Here is a 23,009-nt window from a genome sequence, read left to right as displayed (position 1 = left end):
ACACCCCTGCTGCCCCCCTCCACTACTAAAACCTTGTCATATAAACCTAACATAATTAGTTTCAGGGGTGTAATATTCTCAGAAAAAAATATGTATATATATATATATCAAACAGACAAAAGCTCTATTTCAGCATACCTGTGGGCTGTGTGTTTCACAGTCCATAGCTTGAACAGCAGCAGTGAAGTGTCCACCACTATGTCGATGCTGGTGTGTGGGGTCTGACCGTGCCCTTCCACTGTTGCTTGTTCCAGAAGATCCACCTATAAAAATCATAGCAACACAACAAGAGATAAGATTTACAGGTAACATGCAAAGCAATGACAGCATAAATATTTAAACTGATTCTAGGTAAAAAGCACAGGACCTATGATAATCACTCACAGTTATGTAAATCTACTTAACATTTTTGATTAGAGCAGTTTCCCGTTCTAGATAATAAATAAATGCTTTTGATGACTGTGACTGACATACATTTTTCTGAATTAAAACAGTGATATGACATTTATCTGGGAAACTCTCCTTTGATATGATTTAGAAATACAATTTTCTTTTCTGTTAATGAGAAAAACTCACCTGAGCTTGAAGATGTACTAGAGGTGGTTCCTGAAGACTGTGACTGCTCCATGGCAGGACTCGTAGACACACTGTTGCTTGTGTTGGTACCTTCGTCTGCTGTTTTCTTAAAGAAACTATGCTGCAGGGCATAATAAGGTTGAATTCGTGTCTTAGGGTCATAATCAAGCATCCTTAAGATGAGGTCTTTGAACTTCAAGTAGTCAGCTACAGTATGACCCGATTCCCCAGCACGACGTCCACCTGGTCCTCCTGTTTCAACTCCTAGTATATTGTGAAGTTTACGAGTTCCAGGTGGTTTGTATTCCTGTTGGAAAATCAAGTCACATACATATATTAAGCTACTTCCATTTATAGTTTAAATTTGTCATAAAATAAGTCAGTCAAATCAAACTAAGAAACTATTCAATATTATGTGATGTGTCACTTAATCGCCCTGTCTTACGACACAGAACAATGATGATAAACAATAAAGCCATGCTTTTGGTAAGACAATGTAAAACAAACTAACATATCACCTTTTTTTTTTTTTTTTAAAGGGACAGTCCATATTTTCATCCTGATTATGTAACTTACCCTTTTTCCATCTTTGGTCTTCTTTAAGTTCCAAGTGCCATCTGGCATCTTCTCAAAGAACTTTCTTGCTTTTGGTGCTTGGTCAAGGATATGGGCAGGCGGTATCCCCAAAACTTCCACTATTTTATTCATTTGATCCACCTGTTCCACATGAAGAATATTCATGAATAACATGAGAGATACAGCTGAGCAATGCAATAAGAGTCCAATACTCTATATAATCACATGGAAAGCAAATGTTATCTACCCATACACACTAAATTGTGAATTAATTGCAAGTTTAAGAAAAATCCCATATTAAGTAAACAAATTAGCGAGTAAGGAACAGGAAAGGGGAGGGTACCCAGAAACAGAACATTTTACCAAGTGAGTTAGAGTTCTAACAAAAGGCATTGCTATCATTGATGTTTACTGATTTTATAATTATTAGTATTTCCTAATTTATGTATTAAAGTAAAACAGATTAATATCACATGAACAAAATGAATCACAAATGAATGAAATCACAAACACAGTGAATGAACAAAAACAATCAAATTACATGTACTGTATAATAGCTGCATACCTCATTTGCCCCACTGAAAAGAGGCTCTCCAGTGTGCATCTCAACTAAAATACACCCAAGGGACCACATATCAATTGCAAGATCATAAGGCATTCCCAGTAGCACCTCTGGTGATCGATAAAAACGACTCTGGATATATTGGTATATCTGAAATAAAACCATTTAAAAATAATACACAGCATTCAAAGAGCACTATTATGATTCTGCATTACAAAATGGAATTACCATAAAATACACTTTCACTGTAGAGAAAGCAAAGACAAGGTATCAGTGATACTAAAATTACATTACAAATTTATAAAAATACTTAAATACTAATTCATAAGAAAAGACTAACTCTTTCTCACAAAAGAAAAAGAAAAAAGTGCAGATTCACTCCTGATGACAACATTTTACACTTTATGGTTGATGAGGGTAATCTCATGTAATTACAATTAATTATACAACAAAACTTTAGTCTGGTAACACCAAGCGAAAAAATTATGCCGCATGAGAATTACATAGCATTTCTGGCAAAAACAATAGTTAAAAAAAAATCAAAATCCACAGTTATGATGTGATGAAATTAATTAATTTCAACCAGGTGATTCCACATGGAAAAAAAGCTAACTCCCTACACTCTCAACTATCCTGCTAATTTCACAAGACAGAAAATTCTACCTTAATCCTAGATCAAAAGCTTCTTTTCAGAAACACTTGGAAGCCTGACTTCTGCCTACAGAAGTTTTCCTTACATCCCTAGCTAACAATTCATTTTCAGTGTCAACAACTGATGCTAAGGTATCCTGAATAAAAGTGGTCACTTGCTCTGCCAGATAGGATTCACTCAATCAGAAGAGAGTCTGTACTCTCTTCTGAACTAGACTATAGCTTGCACAGTGAACAGTGCATTCCGATACAGTTTTTAGTGAACTGCCAGTTTGTACTGGCAATCAAACATTTGAGCAAAGTTATTCTTCTCACCCCCCCCCCCCCCAAAAAAAAAAAGCAAGCATCTTTGGCATCCAAGCATAATTGTTTATGGTCTTAATGGCTGTTGTATATATTTTAACTTTTCTTAAAGTAAATAAAGAACTATTTTGGAAAGATTTTTTTTAACAGCTAATCTACAAAGCATATGAACAACAGGACACAAATATAATTTTTTTTTAAATTACTTAGTAGTATAGATCTATCCTAATCTGAAGAAAGGTATGCACCCCTTTGCCCTAGAAAAGCTATGCACGTCTCTTTACTCATATTTATAACACCATTATGGAATAGGAAAATAATAAAAAAGCATTATACTTAAGAGCATTACACCATTGCAGAATTCTACTATCAAGCACTGATGCATTCTGCATTATAAAAATATAACCAAGGAGAAAAAAAAAAGATGGAATGTTTATCTACTATGGCATTAAAATTGCTATCTAAAGCTCCTAAGGGCTACCAATGTCCAACTCCCTGTTCAATACTTAATTACTATTTCACTTAAGTCATCATTACTGAAGTTTAAATTAGCTATCAAGTATCATGTCTTAAATATTACATTTATCGTATGTATCCAACACAGCGCAATTGGAATTTTTACCAGTACGCACCCTCTGTCCAAGTTGACAGGAACTGCCAAAATCAACAATCTTGATGGCGCTTCGTTTGGGGTTACAGAGCAGGATATTCTCAGGTTTTAGGTCACAGTGAATGATACTAAGTTCAGGAGTCGCCAGAAAAAGCAGTGCAGTGCACATTTGCTGTGCAAATTTTCTTGTCAGATTCAATGAGACACCTCTGAAGTTGGTGTTCCGCAACAAATCATACAGATTGTAGGACAGCATTTCGAAGACCAAGCAGAGATGGTTTCGGAACATGAAGTGGCGCTTCAAATGCACTTTAAAAAAAGAGAAGAAAATAATTAACACATGTGCTGATTAAGTATTGTATACAAATTATATGACAAAGCTAAATTGTGCTGACCTGCGAGCAAGATAATATTATCAAATCTGTTTCTTGATCTTGAGTTATTTAATTACATATTGGAAATAATACATGCTTCTGCTTGTGATCTTGTGGTCTTTCTACCCCTTATTCCAGTGCCTGCCTACCCAACCTAAACTTGCTGGACCTGCCAAATTGGCAAGAAACACCACCTGCTCCAACTAATTTGTAATTACCAGCATGTTACTCGGCCAGCTGTACCACCTGCAACTGCTACACAGCTCAAATAGCCTGGATAAGTGCTGAACTTCCAGACGTTTTCTACAGTGGAAAAATTATATTTGAATGTTTCTCCTTCACTCTGCCATCGCAGAAGTTAAATAACTTCAAGCATTCCTATACTTGTGTTAGACTTGAAGGAGACCTGCCAAATGGTTTGAAGATACCAGAGGAGACTTGGCAGAAGTATAAGCAGTTACATCTTATGTAATTAAAAATCAGGCTGAAAATGTACATCTAGTCTTCTAATTTAATCACGTTCCTTCTAAAATCTACCTTTTACACCACTCAGTACACATTGTAATATTTGCAGTGCTTTCAGCCTTACTCAACCACTCTGTGTCAAGCAGCTGAGAGACCATGGAAGGGTGAACTATCCCTATGTCCTACAGACAACTTATTATAAAAAATATACATATGTTGAATGCTTCCATAAGTCTTGTTGAAAAAAATCAGTTTTAAAGTTTTTGTTACTATATTTACAAATATTTTTACAGTGAAGCACTAAGAGATCTCAGTTTTCACAACACGTGTAATACATGGTATGCATTCAAAACATGATCTATTCGGTATTGTTTATTTAACTTTTATTAATGCTGTCATGCTTATTATATACTGTGGTAAAGAAAAAGGGGAATATTCAAATAAACCTTAACAGATACAGAAACCAGCTTGATACAAGCCTAAAACTATTGAAATCAGTTGTGCTTGCCTAAGCAAAAGCTCTATGCTCAAAAATTATCTGAATTTTTTTTTTTTTACTTTTTTTTCTTTGTTTAAATATTGCTCCATATTAAACCATATTTTGTTAAACCACACAGTGAGATTATGTGAAGTTTTGGTCAATCTCATGTGGTGGTACAGACTTCCTAAAAAATTAAAATTTCAAGAGCTTATTTGGTGATGGCTGCAGTGTTTTTATTTGCTCTGTATTAATCTGAAACTGGTCCTTCCTTTCTTGTTGTTGAAGCATCTTTTTGATGTAGGAGGGTATGAAGTTTAGATCTTTTTTCATATTAGTGTGTTCCATGAAGCTTTGTACCTTCAAAACTTTTAAACTGCATACATAAATTGTATTCTGAAGATAACAGTCTATAAAATATTAAAACCTAACTGAATAGTCAGATAATTAGTATCAACGTGTACTGACATTATTTCAAAAATTTCTTTCTGAACTGCAGAAATAAATATTAGCAATATTAGTAGAGCCATTAGTATTTCAGCTTCTACAAAGATAAAGGATTTTTTCTCACAGTTCTCCATCTTGCCTTACAACATGCTCTCTTTTCCATCATACTTTTGCCAAATACTTCACTCCAGAAGACAGGATTTAATAAACTTTTTACTTGAGCTGACTTCATTTCGCCCCTACTATAAAGTTCAGGTAGCATGCTAATAACAACCTCAGGGAACAGCATGCCAATCTACAGGAACAGTCAGAATTATAAGCCTTGGAAATATTTTCTGAGATCTCAATGGGCAAGTCTAAACGTTTACAAAAATTTTATCTCAATTTTGTTCACCAAGATTTTAAGCTTTTTAAACATGCAAAAATAAAAAAAATAATTATCAAGGTAGCCATAAAACTACTGTATGGCATTGATTCACGTTAAACACACATCCTTTTATCCATGAAGTTTCCCAGATAATTTAAAGCATACTAAAAGTAGTGGGAGACATGCAAACTACTACAGCTGCTGTAAAATAGCTGGTCCACGGGAACTTGTTTAAGTGTCCGTAAGACTAAAAAAAAAATTCTACAGAAGGTCTGAATGTTACGGAATAGCAAGTTGGTTATCCCAAAGCATTTTAGATATTTTTCTTCTGAATCTGGTCCTACTGCACAGTGACCACTAGCTTATGCAAAGTAATTTACACTGAATACTACTATTAAAAGTTGTATTCTTTCTTTTCATTTTGTTCGCATCAGAAGCTTTAGTTGCAGCATGATACGCTATATGGCAAGGTATAAAATATTCATAGTTTGATTTAAAAAAAATTAAGAAAAAATATTGGAATACCTATATAGTACTTCATCTCAGTGTCATGTTTGTTCATAAGCTCAAGCAGTCGCACTTCAATCTGGGCTTGGTTTAAGAAAGCTTTTTTGTTTTTTATTATTTTGATAGCCACCCACTCCTGTTCCACTCGATCATAAGCTTTTACAACCTGAAAGACAAAAGCCAAATACATAAGACTGATCTCTCAACTTGAGTTTTCAAAATTCAGCCAAAAATAGGATTAAGAGCTGAATTTTAAAATGAATAGGTAATATTATGTCAAATGATGTGTATATTACCATTCACATGAATTAGAGGTTGTACAGCTGATAGATATGTATGTTACCTGTCCAAAGGATCCTTTGCCTATTAAAGAGTCAATTTCATACCGATCCATCCATTTCTCCCCATTTTTTACAATATAGTCATAGTTGTCATCATCATAGCCATCGTTGTAAACTTTTCGCTCCTTTTTGTGACTGGAATCATCTCCTTGGCCCTGCTGATGCCGCCGTTTTTTTTTTGCATAGTAAACCTACAGTAAGTAATGAAAAGTATATTGCTTAAGAGAGCATCTTTTACAACATCTGTTCATAGAAACTGCTTTCATAATCACCATGTACCTAACCCTGTGATTTTGAAATATGACTTGGTATGCTGAAAAAAAATAATTCAATTCTCTAGATACATTCATAAGGGTTTATAAGACGAGCTAAAAGCATGTTTGTGCCACTCTTTATTTCTTTATCAAACATCAGAAAAACTTAAAGTTTCTTTATAAAACAATAGAAAATCATATCCAGGATTAAAAAAAACTCATTGGCTGGACTGCAACCAGGACTGTGACATGAGACCAACAGAGAGGAACTTTCATTTTTCTCATCTGTTCACAAGTCTTGCACTACTTAAATGTTCAATGAATAAGCAGAAGGAAAATAACAGTAATGCCTTAAGATGAATTTCTAATATTTTTGAAAGGATTTAGTATCTATTAGGCGTGTTTTCATAACTTGCAAGGAATCAGGCTTAGAAATGAAGGTTTCCTAATACTTCATTATCTTTGTAAATAGAGAGCTATCTGGAGCCAACTCTATTTCAAAAAATTTAACAATTTTCAAATAAACCTTCACTGGCAGAGACATAAACTAAAAACCGTTATTACTCAAAGGGGAAAAAAAAAATAGGCTGGATTCACTCTTTTACTCTACTCCACATACAGTAACAAACTGGTTTTTTGGGGACACAATACAACAGGGGATTAATGTACTTCTATTCTTTGCAGTCACTTTAGCTTTAATAAAAAATAATTTACAGACAAAGGACTTCACTCTCCAAGACAAATCCAAAATAATGCCAGGAGAGAACATGGTATGATTCACAGAAAATATACTTAATAACGTATTTCAAACAAAAACTTCCTATCAATACGCATTTACAAAGATAGCTGGACCCATTACCTCATTAATATGCTTGTATGTTTTAATCAAATCTACGGAGAGTTTCCTCAAAGGAGCACTAGCTGGATCACGGAAAGTTTGGGGCATCCGCCTCTGTAATGTGACAATATTAGATATATTAGAGAAAACAGGACTTCAATTATATATAATTGCTCCACCAAATTCAGATATTCCTCACAGAAGTGAGCTAATTCAATGTAACATCTTCTTTAAGCTGACACACACACAAAAAAAGAAAAACAAATACAGGAATCAAAGAAAATAATATTTAGTCCAGCTGTTTTTAATATATTTCCAGATCAATCAATCAATAAATATGCAAATACATACCCCTCCTCAGTATACCTAACTGGCTTAATCCCTGTAAACAGTCTTTTCTTTAGCTAAAAATACAGCTCACTGATTACACAGATTCAAGCTGACATTACTGCTCTACCTTCATGGCTGATATATGACCTGTATTTAACGTTTAGCTGCATTAAAATCACAAATGGAAGTTAGTAACTGCTGAAGAACTATGGCAATTTGCCACATTAAAACTACACTACACTCCAAATCAAGAAACTCAGGTCTACTATGTTTTGCAATATCAAGTTTAAAAAAAAGAAAATAAACCCAAAGAAATCTAAAGTATGCCCATGAAAACCATACCATCTTTCGAAGTTTAGAAGTATCCCAGCAAAGATGGGTACGCTGCTCAGTTATGTTTCCTAACACTGATTACTTCTAGAATACAAACATCTTCAACAGCAGGGTATTTTTTAGTACTGGTTTCCTAAAGTAGTAAGACTGCTGTGTGACATACTTATTTGTGTGCCTCTTTTGTCCTTGCAGACGTGCCCCATATAGCTTCTGGATCTACCATTCAACTGCCATTGCTCCTCAGAATTTGTTTCAAGTCTCAGAAGACAAAGTTCCTGAAAAGATTAAGTTCCAAGTGGCAAGCTAGGGGTGATTAGTATCACCAGATAAAACAGAAAAATCTAAGTCACAAACCACGCCATTTGACTAAAGATGACTACCTGTTCAGCATACACTTACTTAAAAGCACAACTCTCACAACATGAGACAAGCTGTCAACTTCTCTGTCTCACACAGTGTATTGGATGGGGAGCTGGGAGAGTGACTGGTCCCGAAGCTTGCCCTTCGCAATTCCCTCTCTTCTCTATGACAAGAAAACCCACAGCAAGTTCAATTACCCAAGGAAAAGCCTGTTTAACATGGAAAAGCACATTTCGCTTCCTTATTCAGTGCTAAGAGGGCCACCACGCTCAGCTGTACCATTCTCATCTCACACCAGCAAATATGCTCAAGCTCATAACTCTCTTCATGTCCAGTTGCCTAATCTCATCTGCAGCCTCCTATTACACCTGAACTCATAGTCACCCTCCTGAAGAGGTGTAGAAAGAGCATAAGCCATCAACAAAAATAATGAAACTGGTTAATATGTAAGTGTTGCTGAACTAATAAAGGAATTGGAAAAGCATAATCACTTATCTGTCTCTTACAGTATTACTTAATACTTATGACTGCAGGTGTACAAATGGCTCTTCCCCTCCCCCCCCAATGACCAAATAAAATTGTTTATATTTTTAATTTAATTAATTTAATTAACCTCAGAAAGTTCTTACCAACAGAAGCAATAAAGAGAGTTTGGATATGTGAAATTTTTGGACATCTGAAATTGGATCTGAACCCAGGCATCCAAACAACCACACTAGAAAGGTTTGCTCACGCTCTCCAGTGGACAAGTAGCCACAGAAATAACCCATGAAAACAAAAGACAGTCAGAGAGCCAGAGACTGAGAAAGTTTGTGAATGAGCTAGAGAGAGTGCAAAAAAAGCCAAGAAGCTGCCAGTAATCTCCCTGCGTCTGCATAAGGCCGGGATTCCCAACAGCTACAGACTCAGTGGAGCTTGAACTGCAATTCAAAGCTCTGGTGCACACCACTCGGAATATGTCTACATAACATTTTTACACCCATGCAAGACTGCTGACTTTAAGCCTTTCAGATTAGAGACTGTTTCTCAGAGACAATGTAATAAACTTAAACTTCCCGAGGGAATTTTAACCCAAGTCATGTTCTAGATGTTTACTCTAATCATTTGCTTTTGGATGTGCCCCCTACCAGCAATTTCCTTTCAGTAGGTTTATCAAATTAATTCCCCCTTAATTCTTTTTACTACAAGCACATGACCATTCCATAAATATCAGAAAGGTGTTTTAAAATTTTGTAAACAAATAATTTGACATTTCCACGATATTTTTGTTTCTTCCTCTCATCTGTCAAATAAATATTAATTGTTAAATCACACCTAAACATGATCATTTTTGGTACTTATGCCGCAACGCTAAACACCTAAATAGCATCTAGTCCTAACCATAAACAACACTGTTAAAGGCTTTTCAAATGCAAGAATTCCCTTTAATTTCTGGATTTGATTTAAAGAGATGATTGCAACATGGGAATATGGGTAGATTTGCCCGTAAAAGAAACTGGCACACAAATACTTGCAGACTTCTGTCTGACCTAGGCTGATATGACCAGTTACTGTACTGCAAGTTAAGTTTTGAGGAGATAGCTTAAGTACAGAAGAGCTCAATAGTTCAGATTAACCATTCAGACATAAGTTTGCTCTGATTTGGAAAGGGAATTTGCAGGATAAGTGTTCATCTTTATTTTCTAATTTAGAAATCAAATTTCCTTACTTAAAAAAAATTCTAATTTCAATGCTGAAATAAAAGCTTGGGGAAAAAAATAATTTGTTGTTATTAATTATAAATAATTAAAATTCTGCAGGCTACCTGTATACTATTCACAGCCAATAAACTATCTGAAAACTGTGCTTTTAATTGTGTATTCAGATAGTCACACGTTTCTGAGGACACACTTTGATGTGTATGAACTTTTTAATAGGTATTAAATTGGTGTCCTGGGTTCTAAAGAAAGTTTGGAGTGGGAGAGGAGATGGAGTTGACCTTTTTTTCCTTCCTTGTCATATTGAAAGATGTATAACATTCCCTTCTTCATCTACGATTCTTCTTCAGACTCTTGCTCCCTTCTTTTCTGATAATGGAAGATTATGGAACAAAGTGGTCATTATCCAATTCACATAGTAACACTTTTTTTTTTTTTTTTATCATTAGGGTAATACCAATTTCCCTCTTGGCTTTGAAGAACTTTCAATGACAAAAAATTAAAAATCAACAACCCAATTTTGCAAACACCAGTCTCTATCTGGTGGCCAGACAGCAACATTGCAACCTCAAATCTTCCTAAAGATTAAATCAAAAGGTTTTTCAAGACTAAGAGACAAGAAACTACTTTCATTACAGTTTGTGTGTCACTACAGGCCCATCACATCCTGACTGGTCTACACTGATGTCTTCACAGCATCAGCACAGCTACCTGGGATGACAGCATGATGAAAATTAAATTGCAAGAAAGGAACTGAAATTTGATTTTCTTTCAATTAACTCTTGAGAAACAACTTGTAACTAGTCTAAACTAAAAGAATCAAATAAACACAGACAGCAACAAAAAAAGGCAGCCACGAATTCTATTTGTCACATTTAAGACAAATTATGCTTTAAAGAAACTGTGACTATTAACTTGGATATATTATTTTAACTAGCATAGCGTTTGAGACTTGCTTCATGAATGAAAGAACAGATCACTTGCACACTCTCTATATAATTTCTCTCTCTATGGACATAAGCTTTCTTGTCCAAAAACAGATGGCACTGTTCCTTTTAAAATGTATGTTATTTTGATTAAGGGAAATTATGAGCAGGTATCTATGTTCTGTTAATTGAATGCTTTAATGCAGATATTGAAACAAAAAAAATAGATTTGCTTCTATCCACATTCAAGGGAGGGAGAAAATGGGAGGGATTGTTGTTGCCTATCAAACAAGATGCATTTTACAAACAAAAGAAATAATGAAGATTTCATACTATAAAGATTACAATAGGAATTCTTGTTAAAAGTTATGACCTACGTATTAAAGAACTGACTGGTCTCACCTCCTGTAACATTAACTATTTAAAACTATCCTTGCATCACAATAATATAAGATCGGAAGTCAGTGCTAATCCCTTATGGCAGGCCGCCACATAAAAGATAGGTGGCTCCAGAGGGTCAACAAAAACTTTTACAATCACAAGCCACAGTAACATTTCCTTGTAGTACAGAGCAAACTTCAAATTGTTGGCAAAATGATTTAAGAAAAAAAAAAAAAAACACACATGCCACAGAACCAGAGACACCCAGGATTGTTCAAACTGACTGTACTCAGAGCTAGAACTATGCAAAGGTAGGGACATAATTATTCAGTCACTGACTCATGGTCTGTGGGTACTGCCACCCTTTTCTGGCTTCCTTCCCCAGATTTTTACTCAGGTTGCTGCATAAAAGTAATAGTAAGCAGCAGGTGAGCTGTAAGTTAAATAAATAAAATAAATAAATAAAAAGTGGCAGGCAAACAAGCATCATCTTCCAACACTTTATCCTGCCTGATTCAGCCCAATCATTTTTGAAAGAATAAAATAGAGAGTGTTGAAAGAATAAGAGAAACTGAAAGAAAAAGAAAATCGAAATTCTTGTTGCCAGAGCATAAACATATTCTTCTAAAAATATCTGAGATTGAAGGAAAGTAAGGGAAATACTTTTACTGAAATGAAATGCATGCTCACATTCATTACACTCTCTCAAGTCTGGCCATCATTAATTAGGTTAATGATTAGGTAGCTGAAATAATTAAGAATTTGCTACTACCTGCTACAACACATTAACTTTCCAATTATATCACTGTAAGCAATAAAATCTCTGCCCAACAATCTGGTTAGCAAAACCTAGAAATTTGCAGGAGATAAGTGATCTTAGATACATAGAGAGAGAAAGATGTTCAGCTGTCAGCCTGACCTTTGAATTCCAGGTGCTTCGTAAAAACTCAACTGTTGGATTTTGTTACCAAATTCTGCCTAGGAATCTCACCTCAACTTCCTTATCAGGTGAATCAATTTTCTAATCTTTTGTATTCCACTGAAAAAAAAAGTTTTGAGAAATGAGGGTATCCATGAAGATAAATGCTAGCACAGTAAAAAAGAAATGTTTGTCTGAAGATGTGAAAACTTTTAAGCTCTTATAATAACATCAGGCTACGCTGAACTCTCAAGATACAGTCAGTTGAGACAGAACAGAGAAATATTACTGCTTGTTTCTGCTAAAGGAGAAAGGTCCCACAGATCTTATCTTTTCTGAGTGAGAGTAAACCTCTACCATCCAGCAATTTTGGGGAAACAAGAGCCTTAAGCCTGACTACGGGAAGAAAAAAAAAAAGGAGGCGGGGAGGGGGACAGAACTGGAAGTTCTTAACCCTAATTTAAAACCACATAAATAAATGGAAAACCAAAGCAGTCTGGTTGGCTTTGAAGTATCTTCCTGTTATTTGCTCCTTGCAATGATGAGATGAAAATACGTTTTGGCCACCATAACCATTAGGCAGTAGGTGCAAGAAAAGATAATGTAAACATTTTAAAGGTAACATAACTAAATGTAATTTGTATAACTTTAATATAAATTGCCATTACTGTTTCCTAACCTCTAAACTGCGTGACTGAATGATTCATAAAATACCAGAATATGGTCTGCAAGCCATTACAAATCAAAACACAAGCAGGATAGAGTGGGAATAAAAACAACGAATTAACATTCAAGGCCTTACTTCCTCACTATTTGGTTACAAATGAAAATCATCATGGGAACTTGAACAAGATAATACTCTTCCAAAAAAAAAAAAAAAAAAAAAAGAGTCCATCCTCAGAAAAGAGATAGACAAAAAAAGCTGGAAAAAAAATAACATAAGGGAGATCATTTTTGCTATTCATCAAAATGACATTGTTTACAGGAAGCGCTGCTGCTCTAAATGCTAGAAGTTAAGAGCTACTTTAAGCAACTGACAAGCAATATCCTTATGTATCTAGCAGCAGCCTGACATTTATTTCACAGAGTCATGGAATCGTTAAGGTTGGAAAAGACCTTTAAGATCACCCAGTCCAACAGCTGACCCATTCCCACCATACCCACTGACCATGTCTGTCAGTGCCACACCCACACGGTTCTTGAACACCTCCAAAGACGGTGACTCCACCACCTCCATGGGCAGCCTCACCACTTCTTCTGAGAAGGATTTTTTCCTAATATCCCATCTGAACCACCCCTCGTGCAAATTGAGGCCATTGCCTCTCACCCTATCCTTGTTACCTAGGAGAAATGCCAAACCCCATCTCACCACAGCCTCCTTTCAGGTGGTTGTAAGAGACCAATGAGTTTTCCCCTGAGCCCCCTCTTCTCCAGACTGAACAACCTCAGTTCCCACAGCTGCTGTGCACCCCAGTGACAGCACTCCCAACACCAGGCAGGGTGAAGGGGAGATCTGGTGGCATCTTTGAGCCTTTGCTTACAGTAAACAGGATATCCAGCCTGCTTGGCTAAAATTAAAGCATTGGGAGCTTCTTGACTTGGTTCCTCCCCCTTATCCCTTTCAAATACTGCCTCAGTGAGGTCAGGCAGATTTTTTTTACATAGAATATTAAACGAGGAGTGCAGAGAAAACATTAGTTTTTCTGATACTTTTACAGCAACACAACATAAAAGTCTTTTCCCTCTTTATATGAGGGAAACACAGTTTTATAGACTTCAAGAGGCTGCAGAGTGCTCAGCTTGGACAGTGGCCACCAGCTCTGAGCGCTGGATGTGGAAGCGACCAGAACAACGTGTCTCGGCAGCCCTCGTCCCACACACAGCCAGGGAAGGTGTGAGGCCCCCCGTGCTCCCACTCCGCCCACTGCAGCTACTGAAATCCCCGTGGGCGCCCAGCAGGAGACAGACGCAATGAATTTAAGCAGAGCCCCTTGTCCCCAGAGGGAGCAGAATACCTCTCTTCTTTCTGCAGCTCTTTCCCCAGAATGGAATAGGAGGCTTTTTGCTCCCTGTGCAACCCAGAAACTGGACTATGCACAGGAAAGCACAGTGTCTGTTCAGGCTTTGCCAAAGTGGGGAGACCCGATCAGACCCGATGCTTCGGTTTAATGAAATCTCACCACTTTGGAACTGTACTGGAAGTTGATACAAGCATCTTCATTTTTCAGAGCTGCTTGTGTGAAAGGCTTTGGTTTGGCTCCAGCTCTAGCTGGGTAGAAAACAAGCCATGTTTCATTGTGCCTAGAGAGAACACCATATATTATCCATTTATTATCTATTTTAATATCTCCTCGCTCAAAAAAATGTCGGGGTCACAAAAAGTGAGACTTCATCACCCTAGGTTTTATTTCCAAGCCAGTAGTTTTTGTCTGGACTGGAGCAAAATACCCTACTAAGAAAGTTCAGCAATTGTAGCAGTCAAGTATCCACCCTTTTTAACACTTGTATTCTCGATTTCTTCAACTAAAGATTCACTAGGATGCCCTGTAAATCATTTCACACATTTTTAATTAGTAAGAATGGAGTTTATTCAAAGCATGGAATATTCAGAAGATCTGAGGGAAGATGTTACTAGCAAAAAGACTGTTCCCAGCCTGAGCAGTTCCAGGCCGTGCAGTGCTCTGCTCCGGCCAGCAGATGGTGGCTGGAGCTCAGGAAAGAATTTTGCCTGGCCCTCAGCCCGGCCAGCAGCAGCATCGGCCCTGGGAGACTCCTGCTTCCCACACCATGGGGCTGTGGCACTAGGGTAGTCTTGGCACATTCTCGGGAGCAAAAGGGCTGGCAGCTCGCTGTCCATCTCTGTCAGACAGGTATACCCAAATGGGTTGCACTGGGTGAACTGGTAGCACCAAAGCAGACCCAAGTGTCTGGTGTGCTGATGGCCACTAGGAAGTTCTGGGAAAGGGAAGATGAGATCTTGTCTTCTTGTCTGTCCTAAGTGGATGCAAGACACTGTATTAAAAGGATGTAGTCTTCACCAGTTATGTTTCCTGCATCTGCCAAAGGTCATCTTTTCCTTCTTCTGTTTTCGTTTACGGAGATTAGATGTATATATTAAGCCCCCTACAACAGAGATGCAGCCCATTCCTTAGTTCACAGAGTAATTTTTCTTCATGCACACAAGTCAAATTCTTAAAATCACACTTGCTGCCCAAGTTAAACACCATGATCTCCTTAAGCAGAGAAACTGTACTTGAAAACATAGATGTATGCTAACTTATGCAACTCAATAGAGTTCACCATCACTGAAAGATTCGTTCGATATTACAGGCTTCAGTAACAGGCACACACTTAACAAAAAGAACTAAGGACTGATGGTAGGATTCCAACAGAGAAACAAGACAACCACAGGAAGATGGTTCAGACAATGATCTCTGCAAGAGTTTTTCTGAACCGACATATACAGGGCAGAACTGCTTTTATCAAGGACAGAGAGAAACAAGTTGCAGCACATTCAAGGCAATACCTTGAATAAAAAACGGTTCCTGTAGAAACGCCATAAAGAAAGAATCTGCAAGATGTATGTATCATGCAGACAAGAAAACGTAGATAGTATGCAGATTTCATCCTGTACAAAAGGCAAGATGATAGTGGTGTCCACAGCGAGGGAGAAACATAAGACAGCACGAAACCTTCACCAGTGGAGGGCCATGTTTTGTATAGAAAGATATAAGTACAAAAGTCAGGTTTTAATCATGATGAACAAGAACTGACAGCTAGACATTGACAAAAGTGCTACAAGAAAGAAGGAATGAGAATTTTGCTCACACAGAGGCGAGGTGCAGAGCAGATGATCTGAGTCACTAGCATAAAGACGTTAGCTGAATTTGGTTTCGCGGATGAGATTAAGCAGAAATACCATGCAAAGGCAAAAAGATAGTGAGACTTCCCTGTAGGCCAACAGAGAACCTTCATACCAACCTGGAAGTTGATAATCCAAACTCATTATGTGAAATTTTGATGGGAGAAGTACAAAAACTCAAAAGAGGAAAGAATCATAAAAAACAAGAAGGCAGAAGACTTCAAAAAGTGGCCTACAGTTTAAGTCAACACAACTAAAAGCAGCTAAGAGGATAAATGAGTAAAGATTCAGAGCTGCTTAAGCAAAGCACTATGAAGACTTCAGCTATGCAGTTACATTAAAACAGTAAGTCTCAAGTTACAGTGCAGAGAAAAAAAACAGGATGGAACTGGAAGAAAAAAAACACTCATTCTAAAATTATACTAATGTTGCAAGGACAGATTAATTGCCCATAGGAGGAGGTGGCCAGCTGATCATTTCACATATTGTTAACCTCTCAGAACCAAACAAAACGTTTTCCCTATATTCATATACTCCTCTTGGTAGGCTGTGTTCTTTGGTCAACAATTCTTGACTACTCTGAAAGCTATTCTTCAGATTTCTATTACTCAACTACCATTTTAAATCCATTGCCACCACAAACAGCAAGAGATGGTGATACATCCTAAAGTTCCTTGATTTTGCTTTTTTGGATAAAAAACAACTAAGTGCTAATATGCACTAAAGCTCATAGACGTGACACCAGATTATAATACTTAGGTTAGTACCCTGGAAAGGTTTAAGGAGCACGAAAAAAATTTCTTAATTGGCAGAATAGTTCACTAACTTCATTGTGGAGGTTTTGGCCTTTAGCCTAAAAAAAGTCTAATAAAATATTTTTGCAGATTTCTTAAGATAATACTATTTTATATGATCAGATTTACTCTTCCTATTGGATGGCTTATATGAAAATAAAAACATTCTTTGCCAGATCTGTTTCCTTTGCCGTTCTTCACGGAGCCCTCATCAATACAGACCTCCAAATCTTAGTATCAGATATCCTGGCACTTCGTTTGAATATTCTCATTTTCTCTAATCTTTTTCCACATAAGATCCTTCTGACAGAGCAATACCAATAGAGCATCTCTTGATGGTACTGTAGATTTTCTACAGAAGACAGCAGACCTAAACCTGGTAGCAGCAAAAGACTTCAATCTCCACCCTCTTTAAATGAAACACATCTCATTAGCCTGCATCAAATTTTGAAGCTATGACTTAAAGACTTCTGGATTTTAACACTTCGAAACTCATCTGTGTTTAAGTCTCAACCACTGGGCTGCGCCTCTTTAAAGAAAGCCACATACACAGGAAGATCCTACCAGCTTTTGCATATACCATTTGTGGCTACTGCTATTAGGTAGCAAGCTACTTAGAAGTTCTAGCAATGCAAAGGTAGTAAAGAAGAAACACTGACTGTAACAGCTCAAAAGCATCCACAGACATTACCCCTAAGTGCGCTCACTTTAACTGATAGTAGTAAAATCCCAGTGATATAATAGCTTTTCATTGTCTGAAGTTTGCCTTTCCTAATATTGTGTTTTGTGCAAACCTGTACATTCCAAATATACTAGCCAGTGACTAGTCATTATAACAATCACATTCTAACATTAAACAGCATTGGGAAAATAAATAAATAATAACTATTAGACTCTCACCAACTCAACTTGGACTATCTTGTCCTCCCCACTCATCTCAAAAACATTAGAAGTAGAATAATCACAATAAATATGTACCAGATATTTGAAAACAACTTTCAGAAATGTACTTGTCCATTGATCCTAGAACCATCTGCCTTGATCCTGTAATTTATACATCTATAATGTACTTAGAGAAAGATTGTCTACATCTAGAATAACTTTCTTGTTATCACTTACCTGGTTTGTTAGAGGTTGCTGAATCCGGTCAGTGTACGATGAGGCAGAAACCTGTTGGTCATTTATGTTCTGCTGCCGACGATCACTGTACTGCTGATGCGAATGGGACATCTGTCCAGCCATCTGAAGGCCAGCAGCATGGAATGAAAACGATGGTGCAAGCCGAACAGATGAAGGTTTGCATGCTGAAGTCTCTCCTCCTAGAAAGATAATGCGAGTTTTTGATGCAAAGTTAATGGCTTTAAAATATTTACCTGAGTTAGTCTCCACCTCCAAGCTTACAGAGCATACAAAAAACTAACAGTTTCACCATTTTAATATGCGTAAGTTTTCATATACAATCAACCCAGAAATCACTCTCATATAAAGATTATCTAGCTGAAGTACCTCTTCCTGTTTCAGTTGTGACAAGTTATTCATTAATCATTTATTCATATTTATCCTTAACATCCCATTTCTAATATCTTCATCTGCATGTACTAACTCAACTGGAACTTGACAAGGGTTATTTTCAAACATATGAACCTTGAGTGTGGCTATTCAAGAAAGACAAAAGAACACCAAGGTTCTGTCTTTTAAGGTTGTTAACAGCAACTTTTTGAACTGGTTATACTGAAGGAACAATTTGTGCCCAGCTTCAATCACTCATCTTCTCTGATCTCAGTGGCTATGGTTTCCTACAAACTGTTTGCTCACTAACCTACATTTTGAATTTCCAGTGCACACCGTGCTCCATCTCAGCTTACTGACTCCAACTGTTGAGTTTCGTAGAACTACAGGTAGCAAGTATGTAACTTCAATTAATTCCTCTTGGGAAGGTGAAATCAGATTGCAAGAAGCAAGTACAAAGCAAAAGACAAACAAAACGCCCGCTGTCAAGTTGCAGGAGAAAGGCAAACTGCATGGCCAAAGTATTATATTCCATAGCATACTTAAAAATGCCAAATCCCACAGGCATAGAAACTGCCTCCAACTGGGACAGGTCCAACATCTCTCAACTGTTATTTCAGATACGTCAGACGGCATTTAATTGATTCATAGTCTTCTTGTATCTTCACTGCTCTCTAACAGCAGAGGACAAAATGCAAGTACAATTTGGTCTTCTTCGTTAATGAAAGTTTAGCATGTTCCGCATGTAACACCTATCCTTTTGCTTTTCGCTGACTATGCCAGAGAGGAAAAGTTCTCTAAATGGATGCCATGCTGGCACAACATAAGAGAGAGCACGATGAGACAAGCAGTCAGGTATACTGAAACCACTAGTGCCACTGAAAGAATACGAGTGGAAATGAAATCTAAAATCTAGAAGCATAATTATTGGTAGGGATTAAATTTAGAAGCGAGATGTGAGATAAATGAACTCCTTAACCAGCAAGGGAAACCTCCATTTCATTTACAATCAAAAATTTGCAAGAAAATACAATCAGTAGAAAACAGTAGATCAACATCTCACATCAATTTGACTTCCATAAAAATAACTGACTATTCAGTTTGCCACTTGTTCTAAGCTAAGAAAAATGTAAAATACTGAAAATGATAGCACATCATCGACTCAGCAACTATTTGGGCAGTAAAAGAACTACATGGGAGGGAATCAAACATCATTTTAAATTAAGATCATTTTTCTCATGCAAGCTTCACAGTGTTCAAGGCCACGTGCAAGGTCCTGCACCTGAAGTGGGATCATCTCAAGCACAAACACAGGCTGGCAAATTAATGGATTGAAAGCAGCCCTAGGAAGGAGGACTTGGGGGATTGCTGGTTGATTAGAAGCTCAACATGACCCAGCAGCATGTGCTTGCAGCCAAGAAAGCCAATTGTATCTTGGGCTGCATCAAAAGAAGCATAGCTAGCAGGTTCAGTAAGGTGATTGTCCTCCTCTACTTTCGTGAGTCCCCACTTGGAGTGCTGCAGCAAGTTCCGTATTTTATTTTTTTTCTTTTACTCCATGCCAGTTCCCCAGTAGCAAACTAGATACCTAGCAAATTAGATCACTAAACAAATTTTATTTTAAAAAATCTGCACTTGCACATACCCCCAAAAAAGCAGAAAAAACACGCATACGTACAAAATAAAACAACAGCATGGAGTTCTAATTTGTACTTTGAATCCACAGTATCTTTTGGCACACATGAAAGATCACATCAAGTCTGAGGATAAACTGAAAAGTGCACTGGACACAGTTTTTTGTTTTCTTTTTTTTTTTTTTTTTTGGCATTTCTTGGTTTTGTTTTAAAAGAGAGAGAGAACAGAGAAGTATAATTATCCCCCAGAAGAACACTTGTTTCATATCAGCTTTAAACTTTTCATGCAGGCACATCCTTTCCCCTCCTGATTTCACTAGCATGATGATACAGCTTTAGCTTTCTGCATCTTCCAAACTGAAGACAGTCAGATGGATCAACTCCGTTAATTCAAAAGCAACATCCCAGAAAGAATCACAGAATTGTAGGGGTTGGAAGGGACCTCTAGAGATCATTGAGTCCAACCCCCCTGCCAAAGCAGGCTTCCTACAGCAGGTTGCACAGGTGGGCGTCCAGGCAGGTCTTGAACGTCTCCAGAGGAGGAGAATCCACAACATTCCTGGGCAGCCTGTTCCAGTGCTCCAACACCTTCACTGTGAAGAAGTTCCTTCGCATATTGGTGTGCAACTTCCGATGCTCAAGTTGATGGCCGTTTCCCCTTGTCCTGTCCCCACAGTCTGCTGAAAAGAGGTTGGCCATGTCCCTTTGACTCTCACACTTAAGGTACTTATTAATAAGATCGCATCTGAGTCTTCTTTTCTCAAGGATGAACAGACCCAGGTCACTCAGCTTTTCCTCATAGGGGAGATGCTCCAGGCCCTTGATCATCTTTGTGGCCTTCCACTGGACTCTCTCCAGGAGACCCGTCTTTTTTGTAGCGGGGAGCCCAGAACTGGATACAGTACTCCAGGTGAGACCTGACCAGGGCAGAGTAGAGGGGGAGGATCACCTACCCTTGACCTGCTGGCTATGCTCCTTTTAACACACCCCAGGATGCCACTGGCCTTCTTGGCCACCAGGGCACATTGTTGGCTCATGGCCAACTTGTCATTCACCAGGACCCCCAGGTCCTTCTCCGCAGAGCTCCTCTCCAGCAGGTCATGTCCCAAACTGCACTGATACTTGCGGTTATTCGTTCCCAGGTGCAAGACTCTACACTTGCTAGAAAAGAACTTCACGATTTATGAGAAGGAGACTGGACTGTAGAATCACAAAGAAAGTTTCTCAAAGAAACAGTTTGATAATGTATTTATTCAATTTAATTTTTCTTTTTTGGACATTCAATGTTCAACAAGCAGTTATCTATTTGCTTGGTGATAAGCTATACACAAACAATGTTGTCAACATATCCCAATCAAAAAGTTTCTTGTAGACAATTTTATAAGTCACTGTTCTTTGTTAGAAATGTAAATCAGTTCTACAGACCAACACTTAAATATGAGAGCTTGCCTGCAGTCTGATGATTGGAAGTCTGGTACAAGTAGACAGGTAAAAACTGGCTAGTTAGTACAGTGTGTTCTTATGCCAAAGAAAGAGGCATTTTAACAGTCCCTCTGAATATGATGGAATTCAACTATTAAAAATGCTGCAATAATCAAGAATCATTTGGGTCAAAAGTTTAAGGAGTGTAATTATTGGCTCCGAAAGATCAGTAGCCAAGTAATTTCCATCTTTACAATTTCTAACTGTCACTAAAATGGAGACATAGAAGTTCACAGGTTTCTTTTCCTGAAATCAGTCTTAGCTATCAGCAAAAAACAAGCATGTTCAGGATATGACCCCTGGTGAAACACCTAACCTTGTCAGATTTCAGACTTTGTTCCACAATACTTGCAATCTTTCCATGGAACAACTAACCCCAAGAGAACCTCAAAACATACTATTATGAGCCAAGAAGCAGCTAGTAACGTTAGGAAGAAGCGAAGAATAGGCTAGAATAGGAATCTTGACCTCTCTAGTTTTAGGCTGAGTTGTCATTCATATAAGCAGCGGCATTTGTGTGCAATTGAGGTTCAAAAAAATTATGGTGGCCAAACTTCTGGAGCTCTAGACAATTACAAAATTAACCAATCTATTGACACCATGAGGGTACTAGATCCCAAAGGAGCTCATGCACATAACATATGTACTACAGGATACAAATAGGTAAAGAACAAGGTCTACCCATTCATCAGTTTTCTTTCCAACCACTATCCTGAAATGGTTACACTTCAGAATGCAACTTGGGAAGGAAACAAAGAGACAAGAAAACAAAAAGCATGCCAAGATCTCTAGGTAATGAAATACTTAAAGGGAAGACATTGCAGATTTGCAGTAGGTAGAACTACCTTAAGAATGGGTTTTAACTAATGTGTTAGGTCAGAAAATGGCAAAAAAATATATATAGTTGAAAAGCCAGAATAATTAGTTTGCCTATGACAAGACTAGATCAGAACTTGTTATGACAAAAAGGTCCAACTACAGAATACATCCCCCATTTCAGCCTGGAGTGCACATTTCCTATAGTTAAGAATGTAACAGCTCTTTGAAGCGAAGCTCTTCTGAAAACTCTATATCATCACCAATGTTCCATATACTATAACATAAGGTAAATATAAATAATGAGTGTAAGCTTTTGTCTTTTGTAAATTTACTGTCTCTGGAAAGTAAAAAGTGAGCTAGAAGTGAGCATTAAGAAAATGCAAAGCCATTGTAGAAGCAAATCTCTGTAATGATAACCAGAAGAAAACAGTTAAAGGGGACAGGTAGCATAAATGTGATAATAGAGAAAACCTAAATTATAACCTCAAATGAGGTTCATAACTCAGAACTATCTGAAAATACAGATACTGTAGAAATGGACTGGCCTATCATGTGGAATAAGGTGAATTTCATTTTTTCAAAGAAGTACTTTAGCATGGTGGAAGGGGAATAAG

General features: G+C 37.4%; 1 protein-coding gene across 1 annotated transcript in view; it reads right to left on the bottom strand.

Moving 5' to 3' along the window:
• Positions 1 to 23,009, bottom strand: part of DYRK1A (dual specificity tyrosine phosphorylation regulated kinase 1A) — an 84,673-nt gene that overhangs the window by 5,053 nt on the left and 56,611 nt on the right. Inside the window, exons 3-11 of the mRNA XM_021405475.1 lie at positions 18,071 to 18,270; positions 7,371 to 7,463; positions 6,260 to 6,448; positions 5,935 to 6,082; positions 3,301 to 3,587; positions 1,718 to 1,864; positions 1,153 to 1,293; positions 577 to 883; positions 139 to 263 (exon numbers count right to left, since the gene is read on the bottom strand). Of these exons, the coding sequence (XP_021261150.1) occupies positions 139 to 263; positions 577 to 883; positions 1,153 to 1,293; positions 1,718 to 1,864; positions 3,301 to 3,587; positions 5,935 to 6,082; positions 6,260 to 6,448; positions 7,371 to 7,463; positions 18,071 to 18,270 (1,637 nt within the window). The remainder of the gene's footprint in view (positions 1 to 138; positions 264 to 576; positions 884 to 1,152; positions 1,294 to 1,717; positions 1,865 to 3,300; positions 3,588 to 5,934; positions 6,083 to 6,259; positions 6,449 to 7,370; positions 7,464 to 18,070; positions 18,271 to 23,009) is intronic.

Source organism: Numida meleagris, chromosome 1 (assembly GCF_002078875.1).
Source record: "Numida meleagris isolate 19003 breed g44 Domestic line chromosome 1, NumMel1.0, whole genome shotgun sequence".
Taxonomy (NCBI): domain Eukaryota; kingdom Metazoa; phylum Chordata; class Aves; order Galliformes; family Numididae; genus Numida; species Numida meleagris.
Note: the sequence above shows the minus strand (reverse complement) of the source record. Positions and strands in the feature narration are given on the sequence as shown.